Source organism: Lampetra fluviatilis, chromosome 3, assembly GCF_964198595.1.
Source record: "Lampetra fluviatilis chromosome 3, kcLamFluv1.1, whole genome shotgun sequence".
Taxonomy (NCBI): domain Eukaryota; kingdom Metazoa; phylum Chordata; class Hyperoartia; order Petromyzontiformes; family Petromyzontidae; genus Lampetra; species Lampetra fluviatilis.
Window position 1 is genome coordinate 17,784,209 of NC_136277.1, and position 18,641 is coordinate 17,802,849.

An 18,641-nucleotide genomic window follows, 5' to 3' on the forward strand; every position below is an offset into this window, starting at 1 on the left:
GAATGTGTAACAACTGGGTTTGCTAGCTAAAATGGTATTTTTGTTTTCACGCTGTAGTATATATATATTTTATGAGTCTTGAAGAACACTGTAGAAAAATGTATTGTTTGTGTTTCTTCGGGTGCAACTGGGTTGTGGTTGGTTATATTACCCTAGCAGTGTTTGTAAAGTGATACTGCCTGCCTTACTGTGAAAAATGTAAAGGATGTTTTGATAACTCGTTCCTCTTGGGCTCACCAGAAAGCCCCAGCATTCCAGAAGTTATGAACATTTGACTTTCCTGCAGCAGTTAAATTGGACTAATTCCCTAATCCATTGATTCGATAACCCATGCCTCTGGATAATAGTAATACCATGGAATGAAATTGCAGGAATACCAAATCATAAAAGCCCAATTTTGGTCACAGCTACAGCCAATGTTATAGCTTTATTGGAATGTTATATAAATATGAATAACATTCCAATAAAGCCATGGCGGTACTACTCCACCAGATAGAATTTTACTCTTTGCTGGAAGCTAACCTGTAGCTATAGCTATCGTCGTAGGATTTATTCAACATGTTTTAAAATTATACATTGGAAATGTTATTGGAGGAAGTTGGGGTGAACGCTGAATTGGTTGCTTGCGTGACATCTTGTGAAAGGGTTGCCTGCATTGTACGTATGAGCATTTGAATCTAACCTGTTCACGTAGTAACATAAACAAACAGAAACGTGTTTTTTTGTATCGTCACACGATGACGCTGGTTGGAAGACATGAACAATACAAATTCTTAAAATCCTGTCAAACTTGTTCCGTGGGTTTCGTGGCTTCTCTTGGGGATAATGGAATCTTTGGTATCACGCTGGACTATTTTATACCCACTGAGGAAATTAATTATTTTTTAATTTCAAATATTTCACTCATAATACTACATTTAAATCGTTTATGATAAATATAGCTAAAGTGAAACGTAATTCGTACATGTATTCCTTACTTTAAATATGGGGTTTCAAACTATTATGTAAAAAAATGCATACTCTTTTGAAACCTCATTTTATCTGTACGGAAAAAAATATGTACAACATTCAAAACGCTTTTGAATTTCAGTTTAACAGCTGCCTTCTTGAATAACTTAAAAAACGGATAAGCTTTTTTTACACGTTTCCTTCTGTTGTAAACTCAAAATTTGGAAAGAATGCGCAATGGAGATTCGGAAGGATCGAGCCCTCGGAGGGTATAAATCTAATAGCGCCCAGCTTTGGGTGCGACGGGTCGGGGCCCTTTTGTGTGTGCTTCTCTAATATCTCTCTGTCTCTGATTTCTCGTCCACTTCTCTCCCTCCCTGTCTGTCTCCCGTGTTGCTAAAGGTGATACTGGTGGTGTGTCCCCGCGTGCACAGAGCACTCTGGCTAGATTTAGCTTGCTCCACCACCCCGTGCACCAGCGGAGCTTAGAAATGCTGCAGAGGTTCAAGGAGGACACTGACAGTAAGGCCTCTTCCCCTCTTCTGCAAACAGGAGAACTGCAGCTTAGCGATGATGTTCCTGTTTGGTTTCTGCATTGTTCACCGAGAGCCTTATGCACAATAACCCCCCTTACGCATGGCAAGAAATGAAAGTGTTCACCTTGTCGCAAACAGTATATGCATAAACAATATATACTTCATACAATATAAAACATTCATTCTTTGATCTTTTTTATTTATTTATCATGGCTCCATATTCCATCTCCCATTGCATTGTTAATTGTGAAGAAGCCTTAATGCAGGTTCTACGGTAGCTGTACAACATGATACTCCTTCATATTGAAGAGCATCTATATTGGAGGAGTCAAGCCAGTGAAATGAATCAGTTACGATTCCGAGCATTAGGCTTTCCAAAAGACAGCGGCTTACTCTGCAATGCTGGTGCATCCTACAGCTCTGCAGAGATTAAGCAGTAAAGGTTGCCATTGCAAAAAAAAAGTGATTACAACTCTACAGGTCTGCAGCATCTCTAAGTGCATTAACATACATGTGCTAATTTACACAGGTAAGGCACTGATCATTTTCAAACTAACAATCGTGCTACGCGCTATAATTTTCCTGTCCAATGTTTTGAGGTTATTGCTGCACCTGGATTCCCAGTAAATCCATGTTCACACTTCTTAACAATTGCTGCAAAGTTAGCCTTAGTTCACATGTCAGGGGAACTTCATTTGAAATATATTTTTGTGTATTTTAATTCTTATTACCTATAAACCAAGATAATACAATGGGTTGAATTCAAATGAGAATGCTATCAGAATTCCAACACCTCGTTATTGTGCTGGAAAGATTCGTCATCGTGACCTTGATACGTAACCTTGATTAAATCGTCCAAAACGCTGTTGGAACATAAGCGGCCACTAGAGTTTTGGTATTCTTTTCACCGTTGTTATAAAGTGTGGACTGCAATTAGGAGGGGGAGAAACCCTTGTTGCTGGCCGACTGAATGAACAGTAGGTGTTTGGCTAACCTCCTCCCCCCGCACTGCTCTAATTCCATGTTCATCGTTTAGTGGATGTTCTCATGCTTTCCCTTCGCCCCCTTTTCATCTGCATGCCACTCGATTGGCCGCTCTTCTCTACTAATCAGCTCATGTTAACGCCTCTCATATGACTGCCTTGTCTTGAGGAGTGAAGAACCAGTCCCTACTAAAATGTGAATGATGTGGACATTTACAGCTTGAAAATCCATGAGTGAGAAGCCTGTGTTCAGTAACATTGTTTTTTGTTAAATGCAATCATACAATGTGTTTGGATTAAAGAGCAAACCTTCCTTGAGTACGTCTGCCAATTTATAATATGCATTGTGCACTCAAATTTGAACGCAATTGAAAAAACTAAACAATAATTTCCAAAGACAATTGCAGCGTCTATTTTTTTGTGTCACTTCGTTTACCACTTGTAACTATCCATAAAATGTGTTTATGTAAAAAAAAATGTTTTTTACAGTTTCCTGCTTCAGCTGCCATCACAGTTGAACCCTGTGGCCTGGGGCAAAAGCTCTGCAGTCGAATGCTTTTTTGTTAATTCTCACTCTCGTCACGTTTTCCTTGACATAGGTATGAAACGAAACTCTCGCATCCTCCTCGCAGACATTCGTAGAGGGAGCTCAGGGGACAAACCTCACCGGTAAGTGATGCCACAGCAATATTTCAGAGATAAAGTGAGCTTTCTGTTTTTTGTTGTTTTCCCCCATATTTCCCCCCCCCCCCCCCAATTCTGCCCTTGGTGTCCAGACACAGAGCAAAGTTGTTTTCCAATACAGGATACCGTTACATCCAGCAGTTCTTCCTATGGAGACACTGACTCACCATAGAACGATGACATTTCCACCAATGACTCAGGACTGCCCCATGAGATTAGCACTGAGGATGAGAACATTTCACAGAGCATCACATGACATGCATTGTGCATTGAGGAATCCACCAGACGATCTAGCAAAACATCTGTTTTGATACCTGTTGATTAGACACCTGTGTACACCGGTGTGACTGAGAGGGTTGTGCCGGTACCTCTGTCCAATCAACACAGCTCAGAATAATTAGTTTGTAAAAATATAGGGTGTCTATTATAGACCAGGCTACGAATATCAGAATTAGTCCTGGTTTATCCGGCATAGACACACCCATGGCTCAAACCCATCATCTTGGCATTTCTGTGTTTCAATGCTTCGGCAATTCAGAATCAGAATCTTTATTTATCCCGGAGGAATCCGATGAGCTATGCAGCCTCGCTGTACTAGCAGTGTTTTCTGTCCACACAGATGCTGTCTTGTGATTACTGTCAACACCTGCTCCAACAGTCCAGACAGTTGTACAGAGAACTTTTACCTTTTTTCACGTGTTCATGTTCCGTTACATTTAAATGAGTTTGATTTGTTCCACGGATGGTCCTGTTTAGCCAGTTTCCCAGCTATTTTGCAAATTTATTAATAACCTTATATGTGTGTGTGTACGTGTGTTGAACTTCTTTGGAACCGTACCTTGCTAACCGTGAAATCAGCTTTGAAAAATCTGCCTTTTGCATTTATGTATTTTATTGTTTAAATGTAATGGTTTGATTTTGTATAACATATCTGCACTCGGGGATAAACATCTAATATAACAATGAAATGCTTCAAAATGGCATTGCTGTAAATGGCATACTGTACTGTACTATGCTTTTCATGTAATAGAAATTAATTCATTTGTAAATTAGATCCAATTTTAATTGGGGGTTGAGTCATCAAAATGGCCTGTTCGGCATATCCTGTGATTTTACAACATTAATGTCTTACATTTAATTATTAAAGAGGCAGGCAGGCAGGATGCGTTATTTTAGAAGCATTGATTGCCAATGGACGAGACTGGTGACAGAGTTGCAGCCAGGAGAGTGATCGCACCCAACAGCACAACCACTTCTGTTGTGGCATTGTGTGACCATGGGGAGTGGTGGAAACGTGGAAATGTCTTCATCTAGCAGTGGATAGAACATGGCTGGTGATGATAATGATGATAATGGTGAAAATTACTTTTAATGTATATCATAGCAGTGCACTGACAAATAACAATACACTTGTTTATATATATGTGTTCATGAGGCATTTCAAAATGAATTTCCAAGTGAGTAATGGTTTTAACATTTCTGAAGTAAAATACTTCAATTTAAAAGTTAGGTGTGTGCACTTCACAACTGTTCATAGGACGGTGCATACTTGTTCACGCAATTTTCCAGCAACAAACTTTGTCGAGGTGTAACTTGCATGGAGGAATTAATATTCAACAGGCACCATTTCCCAATTGAGTTCTGTCTAATAATACAAATATAAAACAATAAAATTATCACGGTGTTTCGACTGCAACACAAGCAATCATCATCAGGTGTAAAATCCACAGTCGAAACGTCGTGAGAATTTTATTGTTTTATATTTGTTTTATTTTATTGTTTCCCTTCTATGTGACTTTACCGAAAGAACCAAGAATATGAATCACTGCAGTAACGAAAGCTTTAAATCAAAATTTGAGTTCTGTCTGTTTTTCAGTTTCTTCAATAGTGTGGATCAGTGTCAAGAGGCAATGCAGAAGACACAGTAAGTGCAGTCCCCTGTACTTGTTCACCTGTGCATGTTTCACTTAAAGCTTCGCTACTGGAACAATACTTTTTGAAGACAATAATAAGTGGTAGTGTGAGTGTAAAGTTACTGCTTCGTTGTCTTTTTTCAGCAGGAAAAATTACGATTTTTCGTTAAAAATTGCACACGTTTTAATGTTAATTTTTATAGAAGATGAGGAACTTTCCATTGGTGAATTTGAAGACTGTGAGATCAGACACTGATGAATAAATCCCATGAATAAATTGCTAAACTTACAATCAGTAGGTCTCGAGTTCAAATCTTGTTTGGGGGTTGACCTATCCCCTCTGGGGGTCAAGAAAATTACTCCCATTTTGTAGGAAATCAACAATGTCTGTCCTGTACAGAAACCAGCTCCTGTCCGAGGAATGTAGAATCTTCACCATTGGCTATGGCTTCTAACAGGAATGAAGGACTGCCCCATGCCCATTTGCGCATTGAAACAATTTCACTCATTGGCTTGACTTTGTTGCGTCATAAAAGGATGTGACGAATATTTGACCGACCATCGCACAATGTGAGTGCACTTAGGAGAGCCATCCACTTAGTACGTACGCATGGAGGGGGGAGGGGGATTAACCAAAATGCGTACGTACGCATCGGAAACAGGGTGGGAGGGGTGTGAAGCCTCGATAATAATTTGTCTACATTGACCTTCAAATTAGTTAAATAGTCCGGCGGTGGACTTTCGGTTTGCTTAAACACGTTAATATTATTAATCATTGATCGGTTCTGCGTGGATTAAATATCGCCGTTCTATAGGATTCGGGGGGGGGGGTGGGGGGGGGTCAAGCGTACGTACGCAGGTGGGGGGGGGTCAAGTTTTGACAGATTTTTGCGTACATACTAAATGGATGGCCCCTTACAGTATTTGCCCTTCTAAGGCGTATGCGTCGCTTGGCCTGGAAGGAAGCTCCTACTTCATGGCAGCATTCCCCCAACTCATGTAAACTCTCGCGATGAATATTCGTGGAGGTCAGAGTTGGTGTGGACTTTTCTGGGGAATGCTGGGAAATCGGGAATTGACACCTGAAATAACAAACCGACAGACAACCACATGAGAGCTTATTCAGCAAGTATAAAATGCAGCCTCGACAGCAATTTATAACTGCAGCATACATTAGTAAAATAAACTCGCTTCATTTGTCTTGAATGAATTTGTCAACGATTCAAGTTTTTGCATCTTCATGTTTGAACTATACTGTTTAATGAACCAAAATACGTGGATTGCCATGGTAAGATAATAAAGTCATGTAACGGATGTAAAAATCGAATCGATATCAAACGGTATGTTGTTTCAACATGGACAGTGTAATTTAAAATGTCATCATATTACACAGAAACAGAAAGGATTCTGGCAATGTATTGTACAACAATTACTTAGCAAATTTAATGGAAGTAATCAATAAAAAATATTCCAGTGGTTGGATTGTAGATGTGTTTTAAAATGAATGGCGACATAACCCCCCCCCCAACCCTAGTATTTTTGTTGTAGCTTTCACATGTCTCAACAGATGTACATTTAATTGGCGTCAGGTCTCGATATTATTTCAAACCACCTTGCCATATCGCCCATAACTATTATCAATACTTTGAAAAATTGCAAGGTACATCGTGCAATATTTTCTTATTTACCCTAAAGGAACTCGCTGAGTCTCAAGGATCTTGTTGTACTTGCGATGTCTTCCGAGTATCCTTTTCCATGTGTGAAGCAACCTGGGTCGAGAGGACTCGCTCTTGTGAAGGGCTAACACAGGGGTCGTCGGCTAACACAGGGGTCGTCGGCAACCCGCGGCTCCGGAGCCGCATGCGGCTCTTTAAGGACCGCTTCGTGACCGTGATTTATTAAGGGCCAGTCTCGCATTCACATGCATTGCATATCTTGATATATTGAGTTAATTTTTTTTTTACGAATTCGAGAAAAATGGGCTCTTTGTTATTTTGGTTGCCGACCCCTGGGCTAACACTTAAACTCCGCACTGATAGGAACGTAAACCTTTACTGCCCCCCTGCATGCACTTTATTTACCTGCTCCTTGATGTCTCATTCTTGGCCTCTTCATCTTCGCATAATCCATACGTCCATTCCACCGTGTGTACCACCTTGCTCAGAAAACATTAACTTTTTTACAAAATCCCCACATTACAATTCATGTCTGGCAGGGCATGTTCTGCCGTGATTTTAATGAATTTTTCTACTGTTGGTGCTTTTTGTTTAGCGCGATGTAGGTTATTCTGTTTCATGATAAGACCTCAGTTAAAGGTACAGCATGTATCGCTTATTTTAGTTGGAAATGGATTCACAGTAATTCTAAATGTCAGTGATGATGTGAGTTAACATTCCTGACCACCCTTCTTCACAATCCTGAATGGAGGTCATGTTGCAAGTACTATGTGTACTGCAACATTGATTTTCTAAATATATATTTGAGATAATTTGAACAAAATATACCTCATGGGATGTATCCATAGTTACTGGTTTATTACATTTGCATTGACAGCATATGTGGCATTGATTGTGCTGTTCAGCATAATACCCTCCTCGTATTATTGCCTTGAACTTGCTCAGCCATGCTGTGAGTTACTCTCCTGTTCTTCTTCAACTACCAATGAATGACTGGTTCACTTGTTTCAAGCTCATGCCCTGACTTCCCTGTTTTATTTTATTGAACCTCTACACCGCTCTTAAAAATCGAGGCTGCCTACATTACTTGTCTGAATTCTTGCATTCCTCCATCTTCTCCCGTTGCTTCCCATTTATTATATAATTGTAGATTCACTAAAAATATATAATACGCCGTCGTGAAAAATTGCAAAGGTTATCTTCTGAAACACAGCTAATTTATTCCTTTTAATTGTCATTAATTACGTCAGTCAATATCCTTTCTATAACCTGGAAAGAATTTTTTGCCCATTGAGCAACATGGAAAATTGCCTCTTTTGCAATGTTCTAGCCGGGTTAAGGCCAAGGCGACTTACTGCCTGTGAAATTGATGGGCATGTAATAGGTTGGCCCCTTGGGATTTGATAAAATTGTCTTTTCAGGTTGTGATTTGAATTAAGGGTACTTGTATCGACACCAGTGCAACTGTCCACAGAAGCCGTGGTGATCCTGCAGGCCCACGGATTGTGCACAGAATAGACTTTTTTGTCATTACGGTGAATACGGAGCCTCTAGTAGCTGGAGGCTTTACATGAGTCAGTGACATACAGTATGTACAAATAAAACGAATTGGTTCTTCCATACACGATTAAATGCATGTATTGAGCATACAAATTTACTTTCATGACCGAATTAATGCATCTTTGCATGCCTGGTAATGAATAACTAACACAGCACATTGTATTTTTTTGTTTGCTTCTTTACGGGTGCTATTCTTCCTGCTGAAAAATGTAAGGTTATAATTTGAAGGGCATTTTGAAATCCGTTTTTTTTATTCTGGAAGTTTCGCAGGTCTTTTAGTGGAGTCGAGCTGTGTCTTGCTTTCTGGTCGAGTGTCTCTTCTTTGGATGACCGTTATCAACCCCCTGATACAGCTCGCATGGCTGTGCTTTTAGTGAGACTAATGGTGCTGCTGGTGATGGTGGTGTGGGGAGGCCTGGGGCTGGGCTTAGAGGCTGCACTTCTTGGCGTGCTGGTTCTGAAGACGCTGAACTCTTTGGCTTCCCTGCACACAGCAAACTATTGGAGAGGGTTTCTGGAATCCTCACGTGAGTGGGTGTTGGAGAAAGTCCTCTCTGCCTCAATTCACTTGTGTGTATGTACATGTGCACAGTGTTATTTCATCAATAAGAAACCAACATTCACAAGATAATCGAAGAGCACTTTGAATATTGAGCACCCCTGATCGCAGTGGTGGCTACAAGCATGTGCTGGATTTGCATACTGATTTGATTTTCATTTATATTGGTTGCAAATCACAGCAAATTATTAAACTTAATTATTTTTCCTTTTTTCATTTAGTTGGATACCCTTCAATTGTGTTTTAGGTATCTTAACACAGAATTAAGTTTAAGACCTCACTACGGCAGAGCCCCACAGTCTAATATCACGGAAAGATCTGGAAGTGACCAGGCCTGCCCAGACATCCTTCTAAGGGCAATGCCATCACGTCGTTGCTAAAGCGATGATTATTACCCTGCCGTTTCAGTGAATGCTTCACTCGCACTATATATTTACAGCGGCTCTTACATTTGCCCTCATTTGAGCCACATTTGACAGGCACAACAATTTCTAAAATAACTTCCAATTTTTTTCAGAATACAGTCATATTTTGCATATTTCTTTAATAGTGCATGGGCTAACTATGATGTCATTAAGATCCCTACGTTGATGCGTTTTGTATATCTAAATGACATTCATTTGCATTCCATTGGCGTTCACCTGAATGACATATCACTTTGCACATGTGTATGGCATGTATGCTTATACATCAACTACCACTGCTGAATAGCACACAAGGCGAGATAACGACATCCCCAATGGCATACTGCACGCAGATTTTTTTACACATCTATATTAATATATAAAATGCAACGAAAATGGTGATGGTTTTAATTTGAAAGAGCGGTCTCACTGACCTGTCACAGATCTGAGATGTGACGAATCTCACACCCTGTTTCCACTCAAATTTTAATTGCTCACATTGCTGGTGTGCTATTATTCAGTAGTGGTGATCGTACATGTATAATAGTACATGGTCTAAGTATGGTATACTCGATAGCATAGTCACACATTTGTAAATGTACTTAATTTTCTGCCATCCGAAATTCGTTAGCCATTAATATGTTAAGGGAGTTAGTTGTAAATGACAGAAAATATTGGTGGCTCTTTCATGATGATGTCACCATCTGATGGCAGCCTGCCACTGTTCTGTGGCAAGAGACGTGCGTGCCATGGCCTAGAATAGCCACTGGCTTGGAATATGTTTACCTCGCATGTCATTTGTACTCTGGCATTTATTATGAGATGCATTTTGGACCCCACTATAATGTTTGAGGTGTACATCACATTGTAAAACTACCTAAAAGTGATATTGCGTCCATGTGTTGTCATTCAATGCTGTTTCTCATCACAGTGATCATACCGCACTCTGAGATCTAATTTGCTCAATGTTCACGTGTTATCGCCGTGCATGCCTTCATTTAGCTCAGATTTTTATTTTTAATCAAATAACTTACATGCACTGTGAGGCAATGCGGATACCTTAAACCTTGTCACACATGAAGGCTTCATTTTTACCTTGGGTTGCTCCCTAGATTTCAAATCAGGATCTTGACCATGTTGTTTCTCGTATCATATGGGCATCACTACAGTGTTAGCTTTAGCCACTGAGATTCCCATTCCAAAAGTACTTAACACTCTGGTCCATCACATTTCACACAAACCATTGGGCCTGCATCCATGAAGTGGCTTTGAACAAATTTAACAGTTTGTTTGCAAGTGATATTTTAGCTATATTTCAAGTGGGTAGGTAATGTTTAGTGCAACAATATTAGTTTAATGTGTAGGTGTTTAACACTGAATGGGAAATTACTGCATCAAGGGCTTGCCTCACAGACTTTGGGGAAGTACAAGCTGCATGTTTCTACTTCACTCTGATTCTGCTGCTCTGTATGAGATGTTGTGTTCTTCAATTCCACATCGCATGGCTGATTACCATTTAACACTCTAAGCACTGCCGCTCATTTGATTTATTTTGTGTGTTTTTGACTAACTTATTTCAATTGTGCATTTGGTGGCATTTGGCGTGATGAAAGTTTAGTTTTGAAGATCTCAGATCAGTGTGCCACGTGTCAGGGAATTGGCGACAGAAGAGATCCTTTACAGGACTTCTCCCTAACAATCTTTCAAGTGCCCTTTTTACGCTTCACGCAGCAGGGCTCACATATTCTTTACAATGCGATTGTCTCATAACAGTGAAATTAATTTGTTATTCTCAGAGTTGGAAAACATTTATTCAATTCAAGTACAATACCACATTTTATTATGCTTTTTGTGGGCAACCATTGGTGGTGACCATGCTGAGACCATAAAATACAACTTTCTACACTTGATAACCCAATTTAATTAGGACAAGTTCCTGGATTTTAACTCAGAATATTTGTGGCACGATGCTTTAACCTGGCCACCTTCAACACTGCCTCTTGTTAGCAAGATAAATCTCTCGGACTGGACCTGTTTGCTCCTTGGACTGAGCGTCTTTTAATCTTTCAGTACAAATGTATTAGAGCGACGCAGTATAAAAATAATGGACATACCACATTATGGAAACTTAGAAGCGTATGAATGAGATGGCATAATATCTGCCCTCTACAGGGTTAATTTCTATTTTTTAAACCACATGCTATCAATTCACGAAAATATCTTCAGGGGTATTGTTTTCCAAGGATCTTTTAAATTTCTTTATAAACTAACATAATTACCAACATAAAACACTTTCCATATATTCTCTCATTGTATTTAGAAGTGTGACACCGTAAGATCTCATTGAACAGCTGTACACACTGCGCTGCCATCACATGTTGCACATTTTATGCCTGTTATTTAAACAATTTCAATCTGTGTGCGTTTCTGCAAAGGATTATAATTCATTTCGACGCAGAATGTGATCGATCTTGCTGCCGTGCAATGGCAGCCGATTGGATATGTTTGTACAACTTTTGCGAAATGTTAACAACCAGATTTGTGTGTGCTTTGTTTTACCAGCAAAGGCAAGAATGTAAAGTCCAGACAGAGCATACCGAAGGTATGAAGTTACACAACTCACCAGGCGGAGTTATTTATTGCATTTGTGACGAGCGTGACTCACCGTCTTGGGATATCTGTATAAACATCTTGGACCTCTGTTGTTTGCTTTAATCACTCTTCAGAGGGGAGAGTCCCAATGAAATAAACACTTGCTGATCTGGCTTCCTAGTCGGCAGTGAAGGAAATTATTCATCTCATATAGGGATGGGAGGAAGCATTAGCTACTGTTTAACATTCCTTCTAAACAATGTGCAGGGCTCATATAAAAAATTGCCTGTTCTGCTTAGATGTTATCTGCCAAAGGTCTGCGTGCATATTATTTGAGTAAAATTGTATCATTATATGCAATGTTGGGCAAAGGTTGCTGTGTATTGCTAGGATTAAGAAATTAGGCCTTAGCTCATAGCTTGACCAATGTATAGCATAAACAGTCTACCACAGCAACCATCTTCTTTAAGTGCTCACCATTACAGCTTCAGTGACTGTGCCAATGATATTTCCAACTCGCCTTAAAAGTGCCTGTGCTGATGATTAATGCCATTTTTGCAGTTCTGTTCCAAAGCATTGGCATTACCGGTAATGCGTGTGAGTAATTACTTAAGAAAGTATCCTGCTGAGTAGTTTATTGACGTTAGTGTTCCCTGGAGGTGTGAAACTTCAAATGTTGACGAAATATACACACGTGTATTATGTGATGCTGTGCATACTAGATTTATTTTGTATGTTGACAAACCGAAAATCTTTGTACCTTGGTGAAAATGTTTGCACTAAAATGCAGCAAATATCAGACTGGTTTTCTATAAATTAATACTTCAGGCATATTTACTCTGTGAATATGTAAATTAAATTATTAAATGTTGCAGGCATTTAGTGCTTAGACAACACGATGGCATCCTTATTCAACCATTGATTTATTGTGCAGCTGGCCCACACATGCAGACTCTCCAAATAAAACCATCCACTTTAATATATTTTCTCAAGCTTACATCAATAAACAGCTTTATGTATGGGACTCACTAATGTTCCCTGCAAAGCGATAGTAGCCGTGCAATCATCGTGGGTACGAGGTAACGAGAGCCCTTTCGCTGTCCTTGAGCCATGAACATCGGTGAGATCCTGAAGAAAGTGCATTGAAATGGTTTGTGTGGCTGACTTTCATTGATGTTGTACATCAATAGGTGAACTTCTAATATAGGATTATGTCTAGTTAGGGGTAAATGTGAGGTTGGATTATGACTAAGAATTGTGGATAATATTCGTGTGAAGTGGCCCCCCTTTCCGCCGCCCGGCTCCCACCCCGGACCAACCCCCTTTGTCTTCCCAATGCGTTGCCACAATACATCTCCCCCCCCCCCCTCCAGCTTTCCGTCCCCCCCCCAGCTATGACCAGGCCTATCCCAACCCCTCCTTAACCACTCCTGGCTGCTCGACTGTCGCCAAAACTACACCACCACTTTTAATATCCCCACTCTTCATCTCAAAGCACTGTCATCCCATGCACAACTTTATAATTGATGTAAAGCCCCTTGGAATAAGGAGCTATATCACTCTAAATGAGATAAGATGGATGGTTTGGTCTTGCACACTGTCACAGTTCCTTTGCCTCTGCATTCTGCTCAATTATAACCATAACTGATACAATAGATTTAAAAAATTCAGTCTATCTTTTCGATGAAGGTGGATGATAAATGTCTGGTTGCTGTATAAAGAGAGGAGCATGATGACATTTTACTCGCTAAGTGTATCTAGTTGCGATTAAAGGGAAACAAAGTAATGTTGACTGTGAAAGAATGTCCGGGCCACTTGCTTATTGAGATGTGACTTGTAGCAATAACAAAATCTTGGTCGTGTATTTTAAAGAACCTTAAGATTTGCTCTACTGGACCATTTTTTTAAATGGAAAGCCTCTAACCCCTGGTGAAATTTATGAACTACTGAAAAACATTTTTCAGAAAAAAAAATGTTGAACTCTTAAAAGCAGAACAGTCGCTGCTTGTGTTGTTTTTACCCATATGCCCCACTCAACACGTAAAATTTTGTACTATATTGCTTTTTTTGTGTTGAATGAGGCCCCATCGTTTATATGGAGTGTACTTTCCAATAACAGAAAAAAGCTCAACACATGTATCAATTACAGTGCCTTAAAAGGAGAAAAGTATATACAGTAAAACCTTGGATTGCGAGTAACTTGGTCTGCGAGTGTTTCGCAAGATGAGCAAATGTTTTAAATAAATATTAATTTGATAAACGAGCGAGGTCTTGCAATACAAGTATTACGTTTATACGCTTTGTCTGCCGAGCGTCACGTGATCACAACTGATATACGAGTGCTGTGATATACGAGTGCTTTGGATTACAAACACGTTTCCGGAACGAATTATGCTTGCAATCCAAGATTTTACTGTAACAGGTGCTATGAAGAAGGACCATTGCCCAAAACATATTGAGTTATTACTTTATTTGTGCTTGTGCCCCACTGCCAACACAATAATCTGTTGATTCTTTCCAATAACATCTGTTAATCCTGCACGGTTTTGTTTAACACGCCTCACTTGTTTTTGTTTATGTTTAGTTTGTTAAAACAGCCTTTAGTCTTTAGTGTGTTGTCCTTCCCCTGCACCTCCCGATTAGCAAGGTTGGCTATGTACGGTGCAAAAGAAGTTCAACATGCGTGCGTACTCTGCAGACAAGACTTAGAATGTCATAACCTGTCCAGTGTGGATGTGTCATAACGTGCTGTGTTTGCCTGTGGCAGCATCTGCTGGACGTGAATTCCCTGAAGCACATCGTCAACCTGACGCTGCACGACCGAACCACCAAGTCCCTGCTGCACCTCAACAAGAAGAAGAAACCTCCGAGCATCAGCGCACAGTTTCAGGTCCATTCATTGTGCACCTCACCTGTAAATGCGCCAGTTTTGTGGAGGGGTTACCTGTTTTTTTTGCATAATACACCTATTCAGCACATTATACTGGTAGGAACCTCCTGGTTACACCAACCCACGGGTGATTATTGTGTCCATCCGTCTGTCCGTCATCCATCAAAAATGGGAGGGGTGGGGCTGGGTGGGGAGGGTGGGGAGGGGCTGGGTGGCAAGGGGAGGGTGGGGCTGGGTGGGGGGTGGGAGGGGTGGGGCTGGGTGGGGAGGGGCTGGTCACCCCGTGATGCCCTTATAAAACTCAACGTTTAACCTACTCACGCCGGCTTGTGCCCGCCCTCACAGTCGGCCATATTTGCGGAATACGCCACGCCGCCGTTGACCCTGGCCATTGACTGAGCAACCCAACGTTCCTACCAGCTCCCTCCGCAGGAATGTGTTTTAACAATTAGGGTGGATACGGGGGCTTTCCCTGGGTAAATGAGCATAATGAACAATAAATAACTAAATGTATAGTTTGGCCCCTTCAGTTGTCTTCTTGGTTCTTTTGGTAAAGTCACGTAGAATGGAAATAATAAAATAATAAAATAATTCTCACGTTTCTACTTATGTAGAGATATTACAACGAATTTCTGCATCTTGAGATGCCAGTGCATTTATGCGCTAGTGCGCTAGGTACATCTACATTTTATTATGTAATGTCAAGTAATGCAAAGCACCCATATTGTGTTTTAAGACGTTTAGTATTTGAAAATCAAATTTTATTATAAATGCACAACCGGTACAAGTTCGAAACATGTTTTGAAATGTCTGATGGTTAACAGATGTTCGTACCGAGTGGTACACATACATGCGGACGCCAAGGGTAGCCGCGTACACTCGCTTGGCACACTAACATATGCACGTGCACCCAGAGGGCTTCTCCTTTGTCAGTGTACACACACGGGTACAGGGGGTGCACCTCACTCAGAAGCGAGATTCCCCACACTGACTGTACCTGCGTGCGCCCGCTTTGGGGGCTTGCACAGTCACATGCCTTGTCTTTTGGAAAACAAAACGTTTGGTTGATGGCTTCTTTGGTAACACTTTCTATTGCCTGATTTGCAATGTGAAGTTTGTGTCTTGGGGAGCTTTTTCTTTGTTAATTTTAAAATAGTAAAGAGTGAAATAAGCAGCTCTTACCATTCTCGTATAGTGCGCACATTGTAACGATAAATCTTAGGCTACACTATTTTACTTTAATTTATATAGTGCCTGAGATGGGTGCAGAGGCTTATTGTGCCTGTACCTGAGCAGTCATTGTGGGATGATGCAGGATTGTAAAACTTTCAAACTCACTTGGCTGCAAAGTGGCCATTCAATGACAGTACAGCAAATGTTTGGTTAATCAAGAAACATGAAGCTTTAAGTGTTATCCACTTGTCTTTGGGTTTAATTGGACACTCCGGTTTCTTCCCATAAATCACACAGTCATGAGTTAAATTGACCAAACATCCCAAATGCAGGGCCGGTCCTGTAAGAGCAGATTTAGTGAGGCTTTCGTGTCTAAATAAAGGGTATCGTTTTAAAATAATGAGCAATGGTTGATATCAATATTTCACCTAGTTTTAATAGGGAAGATATGACGTTAGATACGCAATAATCATTCGTAATCATTTACATGACAATTACAATTGAGAGATTTACCAGCATTCACTGTGGAGCATGGCTCCGGGTATGATGGGGAGTGTGTGCCGTATATAGGATATCAAGGGGCAAGATAGAGGTTATAACTTGTGGGTTGAAAAATCCACATTTACCGTGTGGAAGAAATATATATACACTACACAAGCATTTGTGGGCAGCCTCCAAGGGGATTGTTATTTGTAGGCAGAGGAGGTTAACAGGTTTTGTTTTGTTAATATTACCATTTAATAATAATGCCATTTAGTTATCCTGCAAAGCTTCTCAGAGTCTCAAGACTTTTCAGGAGGGTCCTGCATTGGGATGCTTGTCCAAATCTACGAATACGTGTTTGGAATGTGGGATGAAAGTGCGTACAAGGGGATGAAAAGCAAGTGCGCAAACCGGTTTAATCCAGAGACACTCAACCCTTTGACCAGGACCAAATCTATCTGGAGACCACAGCCATTACTGTGCTGCCATCTGCTGGTACATCACAGCCATGCGCCTGCAGCAACGGTCTTGCACTGGCAGTCGCTGATCCAAACACCAACCAGGCTATAAAGCCTCCTAAAGTTCCGAGATTTAACGAGATCATATCAAGGGTAATTGGGCAACAGCAGCAATGAGTTGGACCAGAGGTCCCGGCAGAGGGATTCCATACAGAGATGATGGCTGAGGAATACGACTGACCCTCCCACAGGGGCAGATGTTCATTTGACAGCAGCAATAACAGTGGTTGATCCCGGAAGGCAGACAGAGGGAGGAGTAAGGAGAGATAAGGTTGATAAGTTAAGCAGGGACAAGGCCATGTGTTTATAGAAGACTGAAAGTGACCTTGCAATTTATTTGGAATAAGGATTTAAACTCACTGGAGGAACCTGATTGTAAGAGAAAAGTAAACACTCTCAAGAGCTTAAATGTGATATATTAATCTTGCGTAGATTATCCCTTCTGTTAATTTAATGATTTTCCACAGTTTTGGGATCATGATTTGGTGAAGTAATATTTTAGTGGCATTGTGGTGAATGCGATCATTTAGCATCATCTGGCAAATAAATTGCAATGAAGAAATAGACCGTTAGAATTCAAATACCGCATATTAAACCTCATTAGTTCTTTGCTTGCATTAAAACATCATTAAAAGCCCAATATTTGTGTGTTTTCATTGAATCCAGCATCCTAAGATGCTCATAAATCCGTCCTTAATATTAAATCCAAATGGCATTGTGTGTCCCGTCACACGTAAGTTATACCCTGCCTCTTGTCGCTGGGTTATCGCGGAGGGGGGAGGGGCAAAGCGTGCGCGCAAGGTGTTGTGTGGTCTGGCTGTGAGCAAGGAAGCACGTGTTCACACGGAGCCATTTCCTGAAGGCTGCCCTTCCCCGGGCGTGTGAGCAGCGGGAAACACATGTCCAGTGATGGGTCCCCAGACCATAGCGGCTGGCGGAATTGAGGCCTTGTGAGCTCTGTTCACTGCTAATAATAGATGCTTCTCGCTTAAATATTTAACCACATTAGCTTCACGTTTTTTTTGCTAGATTGAACAAACATTTCATGTAGGCTCAGTGCAGTATTATATATTTTTCTAGGCAGCGTACCATAAAAGTTAAAAGGGAGAGTTGCTTTTACAGAAGTTATGCTTTCAAAGAGTGTGCTTTATATTTAGGTAATGTTTTTTTTATATTGTGCATTGTATGGCATTTCAAAATGCTTTAGATTTTCATTACAGTATGTTTAACTAATGACCTACCCTTCATAAGCAATTAGTTATCTGCATAACTGTTGACCTTGCATGTATATTGCATAACTAAATTTGAGATTTTAGAGCTTAACATTATAGAGAAATCTACTTTAGTTGTATTGAAGTTAATATTGTATAACTAAATAATGTTCTTCACTTATTTATTTACATAATAGTTTCTTAGCACATGCCTTAAAGCCATCAACAGCAATTGGCCAGCAACAAATAGCACTCTTACAAATGTAACAGATGTTAGAGTTAATACATTTCTTAACGCGACCAAGGTTGTTTTAAGAACTTGGGAAAAGAGAAACAATGGGAGGGAATTCCAAAGTCGAGCAGTGCCAGTGAAGAAGCAGAAGCAGAAGTGCTGTGACCTGCAGTGTGGTGGTGAGAGGAAATGCTCCGTCTAGTCGACCCAAGTCCTCGACCCGGGTGTAGGAATCAATGAGTGAATATTACAAAAGCGGTGACCATGGCAGTGGGGATA

At 40.5% G+C, this 18,641-nt stretch overlaps 1 protein-coding gene across 8 annotated transcripts in view; it reads left to right on the plus strand.

Annotated features, from left to right (window-relative positions):
- Window positions 1–18,641, plus strand: part of LOC144953668 (unconventional myosin-IXa-like) — a 192,078-nt gene that overhangs the window by 122,254 nt on the left and 51,183 nt on the right. For 3 of the 8 annotated variants that reach the window (XM_078884247.1, XM_078884257.1, XM_078884251.1), the window contains exons 15-20: window positions 1,351–1,470; window positions 3,067–3,136; window positions 5,028–5,075; window positions 8,654–8,827; window positions 11,826–11,865; window positions 14,623–14,745. In XM_078884247.1, coding sequence (XP_078740373.1) covers window positions 1,351–1,470; window positions 3,067–3,136; window positions 5,028–5,075; window positions 8,654–8,827; window positions 11,826–11,865; window positions 14,623–14,745 — 575 coding nt within the window. The remainder of the gene's footprint in view (window positions 1–1,350; window positions 1,471–3,066; window positions 3,137–5,027; window positions 5,076–8,653; window positions 8,828–11,825; window positions 11,866–14,622; window positions 14,746–18,641) is intronic. The other 5 variants (XM_078884246.1, XM_078884264.1, XM_078884279.1 and 2 more) reach the window with 5 other exon arrangements.